This window comes from Nansenia antarctica, assembly GCF_963989245.1.
Source record: "Nansenia antarctica genome assembly, chromosome: 15".
NCBI lineage: Eukaryota > Metazoa > Chordata > Actinopteri > Argentiniformes > Microstomatidae > Nansenia > Nansenia antarctica.
This window is the reverse complement of record NC_137685.1, coordinates 31,161,926-31,173,502: the sequence shown is the minus strand read 5'-3', so window position 1 is coordinate 31,173,502 and position 11,577 is coordinate 31,161,926. Positions and strand designations below refer to the sequence as shown.

The 11,577-nt window shown below is 44.3% G+C and overlaps 1 protein-coding gene across 1 annotated transcript; it reads right to left on the bottom strand.

Annotated features, from left to right (window-relative positions):
* Positions 1 to 294: 294 nt before the first annotated feature.
* On the bottom strand, positions 295 to 11,033 carry LOC308171323 (zinc finger MYND domain-containing protein 10-like; the record flags this gene model as incomplete). Its single annotated transcript, XM_080546156.1, has 12 exons — positions 295 to 394; positions 811 to 936; positions 1,759 to 1,880; positions 3,044 to 3,169; positions 4,150 to 4,328; positions 4,663 to 4,757; positions 5,427 to 5,515; positions 6,051 to 6,203; positions 6,498 to 6,551; positions 6,758 to 6,874; positions 10,678 to 10,789; positions 10,936 to 11,033. 12 exons carry the CDS (start codon positions 11,031 to 11,033, stop codon positions 295 to 297), a joined length of 1,371 nt encoding a protein of 456 aa, XP_080402282.1.
* Between the last annotated feature and the right edge of the window lie 544 nt (positions 11,034 to 11,577).

The window sequence follows — 11,577 nt, the reverse complement described above, 5'->3', positions numbered from 1 at the left end:
GTTTACATAAAAGTCATCACATCTTTAAAGAGTCAGTAGAACAATCCTGGTCACAGAGCCAGATCTAAAATGCAGCAGGCTCCCATCCCAGACGGAATGCACACTTGGGGAGGCTGGTGGAGGTAGACATTGTAGGAGGGGCTCATTGTAACGCATGGAAAGAAATCAGGAATGGTATCAAACATGTGTGGCTCCACTGGTCCACTGACTTGCCAATCTTGCTAATCTTATAACTCCTTTTCTCTCTCCTGCCATTCAGTCCACTCTTCCGTCACGTTTTCCATAACGTCTCTCTCAGGGTTGAAAGTTCAAGTCTCTGTGGAGCTTCTCAGTGGTTTCGCTCATCAGCTGGCAGGCGACCTTGTGTTTGGCCCAATGCTTCACCTGGCATTCCCTAGGAAAAACAGAGCAGCTTAAAGACTTAAAATCTCTTCCGGTTGCTATGCACGACAGAACCTCCTTGACAACAGGGTAGGAATAAAACCAGAAGCTTTTTTTCCATACAGGGTCGGAAAATACAGTGACATGGTTTGAGGTTTTGGACCGGTTGGTAACAGTGTTCTCTTGACAAACTGTATGCATCAGGGGTGGCTGGTGGAGGTAGAAATCGGAGGACAGACTCATTTTAATGCATGGAATGGAATAGGGAATGGTATCAAGCATGTATGTTCATTCCATTTCATGCATTTACAATGAGCCCGTCCTCTACCTCCACCAGCCTCTACTACCTCCACCAGCCTCCACTGTACTGATGATTTGAAGCAGAGATTTCCCCTGTACGGTGCTTTATGAAGTGAACAGCCGTCCTACCTGTGGCAGTACCATTCTCCCTGGCAGCGGGAGCATCTCTTCACAGCCTCCTTCCCACAAGCTGCACACCTGGGCTTCTCAGGAAGCAGGCTCTCCATCACATCCAGGTTATAGGTCTGGGCCAACCTAGCACAGGGGATTGGAATACAATGATTTACATGACATTTACATGTTTGTATCAAAAGCGACATTTGTCTATGTAAGTGAATCGTCCATCAGTCATCATAAGAAATGGTAATCTATGGCAAAACCAGGGGCCATTGGCAGTTACAATGCTAAAAGAAGGAAGAATTAAATTATTTATTTACTTATTTTTTGAAATTATTATTATTATTTTATTATTTTTGAAATTATTTATTTATATTTTTTATAGTAGAGACATGGGTTAGTGGAGATGAGGAGGTCTTTTAGGAGGGACAATTAAGATGATAAATTATAAATGTATAATTAATAATACATAATACATTAATTATACACCAGGTTGATCAGAACAGGCATTGTTGAGTGGCAGAGAGGCGTTTGAAGGCATGGTTATTAAAGTAAGAAGTAAAACTGTTGTGTTTGTCCTGTTTACCATACTAATATCACAGTAATATCCCTGGGCGAACACTCAAAACTGCGAAGATTTGTATATCTTGTTACCTTGGCAATAGTGGTCATTTTGAGAACTACATTTCTGACCACAGGGCAGAAACCACCGCAATCTATCACTAAATAAATACGTCCGTACTTTATCGTGCGTGAAGTCTGCCTCACGTCGGGCCTAACGCCGCCCCTCAGCTGTGACTTTATTCACGATAAAGCACAGCATCTCCTTCCTTATTGTTTCAAGAGAGTATAAACAGTAACACATTACAGGTATTAAACCACACTCTCGTTCTTGCTCCTGTACTTTGGTCTCTTGCTGTAGTCAGTGCAGCAGTCTGACCAGTTTCTGTATGACTGTACCTGCAGGCTTGCTGTCTCAGGTCACTCTCAGAGGGGTTGAATGTCTCCTTCACCTGGTACTTGGCAATAGCCTTCCACTTCCCAGAATTCTCACCGACAATGTTGTTCCACATCTCTGGAATCTACACGTAAAGAAAACTTCCTTTGAATAATATACAGGGATGTGTGTGTGTGTGTGTGTGTGTGAAGCCAAGGGCTTCGGGGTCTGGTCTGACTGGCCGGATCTCAATGACCTCTGCAACCAGACTGGAGTTCAGCTAAGATGGACAGAACTTAACACACAGACTGAAGTCCCTGTCTCTGATGAGGTGATCACAGACCCCTGTGTGATTGTGAAGGCCGACATCACAACACCGCAGGAAGAGACTGTCGGACTGCACAGAGACTCTGCAAGGAGGGTTCTGCTCAGCCTGAAGCAGTCTGAGATCAGGCAGCACTGGTGTGGACTCAGACTACAGGGAAAGCTAGCCTGTTTGCAGTTCGCTGACCACTCAGTCTCACACTCAGTGTTTAAGAACGTCGCTGCTGGTGAGGATGTTCTGAAATTCACCATCAAAGCAAGACTGCAGGTATTACCGACCAAGTACAATCTGTCCACCTGGTATCCCCACACTCACAGTCCATTCTGTTTAAACCATCAGGATTCACAACACCTAGAGTCCATTGCACACATAACAAATGGATGTAATGCATACAAACACCTGTACATAGCTCGTCATGACCGTATTGTGGACATTGTGTCTGATACAGTACAAAACATCTTACCATCTAGCGCAGCTATGTACAAGCATGCCAGAGTGTTACCAGAGTGGTTTGGTTTTGCCAATGATGTTTTTGCCAACATCCCAAATACACCTGATGTTGTCTTTGTTGACACCAGCCACAAGGAGGTGCTGATTGTAGAAGTAGGCTGCCCCTTTGACCTGTACATGGACCAGACTTTCCAGGACAAGTATATCAAATACCAACCACTGCTTGGTACGATAACCAGCTTTGGGTACAAGTGCAAATTCAGCATACTTGTATTTGGAAGTCTGGGCCATGTATATAAATGCACCATGAGGGGTCTGAGAATTGCTGCAATGTCTAAAAGAAAGGCCAAACAGGTTGCCAAATTTTTCTCTGTCTCAGCTATTATTGGCAGCTTGGCCGTGTGGAGAAGGAGGTGTTATGTGTACCCTTGAGTGTTCAGTGCTGCTTAGCCCCGAAATATTTGATTCCCTGTTTGTATAATATAATTTGTGGAACCAAATAAAGTATTCAAATGTGTGTGTATAATCTTCACCTGTTCCAAGATGAGGTCCTTTTTCGGAGGGGCGAGGTCTGCGACGGAGAGGTGACTGAGGAAGCGCTGGAGCTCCACCAGGTTGGGAAGCTGGTCGATCAAAACCTCCGTCAGGAAACCCCGTAGCTGCACACACAAAAAAAGAAAGTGTTATATTCTCTGTTTAGATTTCAATACGAGGAAGCATTTTAGTATTGTGGTCTGTTTTGACGATATAAAAGTAATGACTTGAACAAAGCTTTTAGATGTCATAATTATCTCCTCCTCAGTCAAGTGGTAAGCTATGGCTGTGCTCTCAGTGACGGGGGAGGCTGGTGGAGGTAGGAACCAGAGGACAGGCTCATTGTAACACATGTATTACAATGAACCCGTCGACCTCCAGCAGCCTCCCCTGCACAGTCAGGAAGAAGGGAAAAACCTTGGAAATAATCCTATGAAGAAACCCCTCAGTGGAAACAGAGCCTGAATTAACCTCATCTGTCCTGTAATCAGCCAAGAGATCAGATAAGACTGTCAGAGGACAATCATCTGGCACTGACCATCTTCCTGAGATACAGCTCTGAAAGCTGAGGGTCAGGGGTCGCTAGGATGTAGCCGTGCATTATTGGAAGTGAAGTGAGGCAGTGTAACGAGGGTGTGTCACACAGTTACACGACTACACACAACTACCACAGTTGAGCCGATAGCAGGGGAGGCTGGTGGATGTAGAAATGGGAGGACAGGCTCATTGTAATGCAGGGAATGGAACAGGGAATAGTATCAAGCACACATGTTTGCGTTCCATTATAATGAGCCCATCCTCCTGTTTGTATCTCCACCAGTCTCCCCTGGTATATAGCAAACAATATATATATATATATATATATCTTAGTAGTGGGAGATGAAGGTAACTAAGGGTTCTGATAGATAGATAGATAGATAGATCGATCGATACTTCATTGATCCCTGAGAGAAATTCACGAGTTACAGAAGCTCTGACCACAAAAACAACAACAACAAAATAAAGTGACAATTGAATAATAATCCAAATAAAATATATAAAAATACAAAATAAAGATAGACCAATAGACACGTGGGACCTTATCTACAGTAGAGAACTTGTTTACCTTCATCAGTTGGTTCTTGTTGTAGTTGTGGAAGTCGTACTTCCTCTGGCAGTCTTCCTTCAGCAGCAGGTTGTACAGAGCGATCCACACCTGGCCGTCCAGCTTCGTCATCTTCACACGGTCCTCCGGTGGAATCTTCTGCCATTTGCCACCTGCCATCATGTACTTCTCCACCTCGCCTGTAGGGGGAGACAGAGTACGGCTATAATGATATGTAGGGTAAGGGCCATGCAAGCTTAATTCATTGTTTAATGGAAATGGAAAAAAACGGTATCAAAGTGTATCAGTTGTTTCTGTAGTGGCTATAAAGATCATGTTTATGTTAACTTCATGTTATCAAACCAAAAATTGGCTTTTGATCTATTTTCCAGATTGATGTTCAGTGACGTGTGTGTGTGTGTGTGTGTGTGTGTGCGTGTGTCTGAGCGTGTGCATGCACTTAGACTATCCGCAGATTTAAGTACGTTAACATGTGACCATGTGCATGCATTTGTGTGTGTGTGTGTGACAAACCTGCAGTGTAGCGACTCCAGGGGCAGTTCTCTACCAGCTGCACCAGGACACAGGGCAGGTTATGAGTGCACAGCATCCTACTGATCACACTGATACTGTAAAACAACAAGGGCAACCATCACCATCAGCAACATTACTATTATCACAACAATTTATATATCTAAAGATTAGTTGTTGTTGTTGTTTTTTTTTTGGGGCAGGGAGTCCCACTGAGATCAAGGTCTCTTTTACAAGGGAGCATACATACAATTTAATCAAGAAAAAGGACCACGTTGTTCAATGAATGTGCTGTCAAGCTGTGGGTGAAATCTGGTGAGACGAGAGAGGAAACTTGTGTGTTCGTTGTCACGTCTGAAATGTGAACTACAGCACTGCTGGAGGGAGGAAGAGGCTCTGAGGTTCACCAAATCAGTACAATGCAAATCTCTGACTGCTTCAAGTCCCACCATGTAACACATTATCTAAGTCACGTTATCTAAGTCACATTCTCTAAGTCACATTCTCTAAGTCACATTCTCTAAGTCACATTCTCTAATTTGATATAATCCTTATCACATTTTCCCCCATTGAGCTGTATACCGGCACTTATTAAAGTGAAGTGCTCTTATGACACTTAAATCCTCCTACTGTCGCCGCTCGTTCCTGGTCTCGTATATAGTGGATAACGTATCCTACCCGGAACTTTTCATATGCGAGCCGAGCCGAGCCGGTCAATGGAAAAGCGCCATAAATCCCTAACGGACACGTCCCAGTGAATCCCATACCTGTCAGTATGGTCTGTGATGTAGCGCAGGACAGACAGAGCCTTGAGGGAGATGTCAAACTCCAGTGTCGTATTTTGCCCCTGCAACTCCTGCATCAAACACACACAGCACAGTAGAGCTCTTACAACCAAAGGACCACCTCTATCCTGGGTTAAACAATGCTCTACTTGCCTGGAATCCAGACGGCAGATTTTTCAGCGTTGTGTTCGTGTTTTTATGTTGTGTTTCCCTCAGATGTTTTCTTAAGCAGGGTACATTTACATTTGACATTCTTACCATTTAGCAGACGCTTTTATCCAAAGCGACTTATAACTAGATTACAGGGACAGTCTCCCTGGTGTAACTTAGGGCTAAGTGCCTTACTCAAGGGCACACTAGTGGTGGTGTTCCCAGGTGGGATTTGAAATCAAGACCTTCTGATTACCAGTCCAACATGGAGGAGGTGGGGTTAGGGTTAAGTATAGGGTATAGAAGGAGAATCACTGGTGTTATGTACTATTGAAATGTTTTCACGTGATTATTGTTATATCACGTGATTATTGTTATATCACGTGTGATTTGCTCCTATGGGATGAATATAGTTCTATTCAACTGAATTGAAGTCAACACTGCTACACTCTTCACCTGTATGGAGGATGGGTCTGCACTCGGTGTTCCATTAAGTCTGTCCTGCTTGGGGGTGTCGTCCTTGGAGGCTCGGCCAACCAGCAGGGTTAGTTTGCGGTGACAGTAATCAACCAGGTCCAGGACCGAGTCACCAGCTGCCTCACAGGAATCCTGTAACCATGGCACCACACACAAACTGTATTCAGAGCATCCTATGATACACACGTGTGTTTGATACCATTCCTCATTCCGTCCCATGCATTTAGAATGAGCCCATCCTCCAATTTCTACCTCCACCGGCCAACCCTGCACCTCACTGATGGTTCGATTGTAATTTACACAGTTAAAGTACACATATAACATATACATAGAGCTTCACAATGATCTCGAGATGTTTGAAAAAAAAAAAAGCAAACTGCAAACATTGATAGTGTTGTGCTGAGGCATGTGTAAACTACTGCTCACCTTATGATACATAACTGTTTCCAGAAGGTTTATGATTGAAACCTCGTGGTGAATCTGAATGTCAGACAATAGAGCAGAAGAAACAATGGAATGAACTGTCAGTATAACAACGACATCAGCATGTGAATACAGAATGTCAGTGGAGGTAGGAGGTGGTGCATTCCTTGCATTACACTGAGCCCCGTCCTCCGATTTCTACCTCCACCAGCCTCCACTGTAATATGATCACAGCAGAGGTCAGACACGGTTTCTCCTCTCACCACCATATACAGAGGAAACGTGCTCTTCGGATTGAAGTCCCGAAGCTGACAAAGAATAGGAAACACTTTTTGTTTCCAAACCTCCACCAGAATCATCTCATGGACCAAGGTGGGGATCTGGGGAAGAGGGAAAAGGAGAATGAATGTTGTCAATGGAACCAGCCAGGGCAATGAGTGGTCTTATAATTTATCCTTCCTTCCTTTCTAGACTGAATGAAATCACTGATCTGATATGACTCGATGGGTGAAGGCAATGCATGCTGTGCAAAGCGTGTTTAAACCAAACCCAATCCAAGCTAATTGAGTATGTTACTTCAAGGGGGAGGAAGGAAGGACGCATTGTTAGAGTATTCAAACGGGCCCCATCATTGGAAGCACACTACTAGTGTTATTATCATTATTATACTTGAATTATTCCAATTGGAACAAGATCGCCTGACTGTCTTAAGACATTGATATTCAGTGTCTTAAGACACCTCAAGATGTTCTGTGTCTTCAAGACACAGAAAATATGGCTCTTATGCTCCATGTCTTAAGTGAGTGCATGAGTGCATGTCTTCAGGTTAGGTCTTAAGACGACTTAAGACAATCTTGACAGACAAAATGTCATATTTTGGTTAATTAAGACATCTTAAGACATCTCAAGACAAGGTGATGGCTGGGTATGTAGCTCTAACTAGTAGGGTCCAAAACCAACATTCCGTGACCACTCTCTGGCTAACATGTTTTGATGATTTATTTGACATCTAGGGACCTTTTATGAAAAATTTAGCCTCCAGGTCCCTCCCAAAAATCCAGTTTTTTTTTGCCAGAGGGCCAAATCCAAAATACCTGTAACCTTTAAGGCAGGTGAATAGGGTAAAAAAAAATAACTAATAGCTATCACTATGAAACTTCCCCAGTTAATCACTTACATTAAGACAATAATTTTTTGTATTACAAGTTTTCTGAAATTGTATGTTTAAATATGCAAATGAGGTGTTACCTAATTAAATATGCGGTAATTTGCATAACATTCAAGAACTTAAATCTGAACATTGGATAAAGCCAGGTTAAAAATTCTTGTTTCATCTTGTTGACATATTAGAGTCAAAGGCTTGATTAATAATTAATAATGGTAGCGTACGATAACAATAGGTATGGGAGGTGGCTGCCTGACTTCTGGGCAATGCTGACTAGCTCTCCTTGCTGATCAGGTCGCCTTCCTTCAGACTGATTTCACTCAGGCAACCCCTAGTCCTACATGGCCTGGCACATGAGTGTACAATGAACAAGGGCAGCAAAATGAAGTCTGGCTGGCTCTCCATCCTCTAGAATGAGAAGCAGCTGCTAGTGCACTCCAGAAATATGAACAATGTGACCCAGATCCGGGCGGCTCACAACGCGCTGGCCAACCGAAAAGAAGCCAAGAAGAAGCACATGCAATGTGGCCACGGATGCGAGAGGATGAGCAGTGTGTGCAGGACCTGGTCGCATGCATGCATGAGTTTGACTCCTTCCCGTTCGACCCGGCCTCACCCACCCTCCGCACCCTAGTCAGCCATGCCTGCCTCTGATGAGCTCATTGCTGACTTCAACTCAGCCCGTGCTGCAGGAGAGGAGAAGTTGACCAGCATTTTACGAGACAGAGTGTTCAGTAAGAATACCTCCCTCCATGCATCCGTCCCATTGAGCAAACGCTTGACATTTGCCAAGGGGCCATGCACGAAGAAACCCGGGGAGGAACCCAAGGTTCTGCTGAGATGGAGCAGGATGCTCTCAAGGCAGTGATCGACCTGGTTGAGGTCAGTTAACTTGTGAATCTCCCAGAGTTGTTGGAACACTGTGTTGTCGAGGAGTGTATGGCCTTATTCAACTCCAATGGCACATACAGGAAGACGCAGAAGAGCAAGCTCATCCAGAAGCTCTCTCTCCAATCTGTAGTTCTGAAAGGACCTTACATCGCTCTCGTCGACATGGGCATGATTTGGAGGATCAGCAGAAGATCGACAGACACAAGATGACACAAGATGACACCCCATACAAGTGGTCGGACGACGTCCACAAGGTGTCATCCATCATCCTTGCCCGCCATGGTGATGCTGACCGTATCATCTGTGTGAATGACCCGTATGATGGAGCATACTCAACGAAAGATGACGAGCGAGACCTGCGGGTACAGGGTAAGGCACATGTCCCCAACACCTACATGAAATTGGGCGACCCCTTCCTCTCTGCCAGAGTGTTCAAAACGCTGCTGTGTAGCGTCAGCAACAAGGTGCGGCTGCAACAACTAATATGCAGCTACCTGACCGACCTTGCACAGACTGTAGATGTAGATATTGTTTACTCTGTTGGTTCTCATCGCACCAACTTGTCAACACAACAACCAATGCAGAACTACATCTTTGACCAGTCTGAGGCTGACACCATTCTCTTCTCTGCTTATGCAGTTCTGCGTGAGTCAGGCTACAGTGGCCCTGTTGTCATAGATGCAGCTGACACCGATGCCTATGTCGCAGCAGCGGCCATCTCACAGCAGTTGCCAGGTATGCTCTATATCAAGAGAAAGCAGGAGATAATTGTATGCCGTGGCCTAGTGACTGAGGAGATGGCAGACTGTATTGTGCAGCTACATTGTATTACAGGCTGTGATGCCAACTCAGGCTTCTATGGAACAAGGAAATTGTCGGTGTATGACAAGGTGGCTAAGAGCCCTGTGGCAAGACGGCAACTCTCACGGTGTGGAGATAGCCTTCACCTTGAGGAGGAGGTGGTAGAGGAGCTCTTCCAGTTCACACAAGATGTCATCTATGGCCACAAAAAGAGCAGCACCATGGCTGAGGCCCGTGCCGAGAAGTGGAAGAGAATGAAAAACAACTCTTGGACTTCATCCGTCTCCCTCCAGATGCAGAACGCCAACACTGTCTCCGTGCCAACTACTTGGCATATCTAGTGCGCCACCCCTCCCTGAAGCACCACCCCTCGCCCCTCGGACATGGCTGGGAGCTGGTGGGTGGTCACTGTCGTCCTGTGCGCCACACACAACCTGCTCTCCCAATGAATCTACCTGCACCAGGGCCAGCTGAAGACAAGGAGGAAGATGAGAGTGAGGAGGGAGATGAGGAGGAGGGAGAGGAGGATTCAGAATCTAGTGAGGCAGAATGTTCTGATTCAGAGTGATCACATATGTTTAAAGTGGTTAAATTGTTCTGTTATAACTATTCAAGTTACTGCTATTAAAGAGCTTATTTTGAAGTATAATTACGTCTCTTGTTATACATTCATAATAGTTGATACCCTGGTGGCAACTAACGGGCATCCAATTTAACAAACAAATTAATCAAGCCTTTGACTCTAATATGTCAACAAGATGAAACAAGAATTTTTAACCTGGCTTTATCCAATGTTCAGATTTAAGTTCTTGAATGTTATGCAAATTACCGCATATTTAATTAGGTAACGCCTCATTTGCACAGAAAACTTGTAATACAAAAAACAATTGTCTTAATGTAAGTGATTAACTGGGGAAGTTTCATAGTGATAGCTATTAGCTAATTTTTTTACCCTATTCACCTGCCTTAAAGGTTACAGGTATTTTGGATTTGGCCCTCTGGCAAAAAAAAACCGGGATTTTTGGGAGGGACCTGGAGGCTACATTTTTAATAAAAGGTCCCTAGATGTCAAATAAATCATCAAAATATGTTAGCCAGAGAGTGGTCACGGAATTTTGGTTTTGGACCCTACTAAACAGTTGGTTTTGGACCCTACTAAACAGTTGGTTTTGGACCCTACTAAACAGTTGGTTTTGGACCCTACCAAACAGATGGTTTTGGACCCTACTAAACAGCTGGTTTTGGACCCTACCAAACAGATGGTTTTGGACCCTACCAAACAGATGGTTTTGGACCCTACTAAACAGAGAGATGTTGACCTCTCACCTTCCCGTGCGACACCAGGAGCTCCTTGATGAACTCGTCCTGCGTGGTGGCCTGTGCGGTCAGTATCGCCTGCATGTTGAGCTTTTCTATATACTCGTGTTGTCTGAACCACCTGTCGATCAAGAAACACAACGGAATGAGCTACAAACAGAACATCATATCGCTGACAGATTCAAAATGTAAAGTTCAGTTAGACTAGAGGCGAACCAGCTAGCCGCTAGCTAGTGTGTCCCTGCGATGCTGAGCAGCTTTCCACACCTGGGAGAGCCCATCTCCTTCAGAGAGAAAGTTTGCAGACTTCGGACGAATCCTTCTGCCTCTCCAGGCGAAATAACTGACGAAGTAACTGACTCCATATCTCAGACTTGTTAAATAACAAAGCGATGTGTAAAACAACGTGTGACGTTTAGAAATAAAAGGAGCGAGTTACGATAACTGCCAAGGAAGGTGTTCACTTCTTCAGTTGTTGTCGTTGGTTGTCATGGTTACTGTACACTCACGCGCTTACACTACACCTTACCGCCAGAGGGGGGCAGCAGAACCCCACTTTATTCAGCAGGCAGGTACATAAGAGGACACTATTTTCGTTGGTGGGTATTTTTTTTAATACGGTGCCATTTGGACTTCATAACTTGTGAAAAATAACTTGTTGATTTATCTATATTTTAATGTTCTATTATATAAAGGACATATCTAGCTTGCTGAAAAACATAGTGGTCGAGCTCAGGCACCTAAATTGTATTTTATTTAGAATACCCTCTGTAGTTGAATAGGGCGAGTGTCTCCAGAACAGAGTGGACACATAACAGGGTGGACATTTTGAGTTAAAGTTAGCCTTTAGCCTGCTTGTGTTAGCATAATGCCTAGAATGACCATGAATACTTGATGAGGAATCTAATT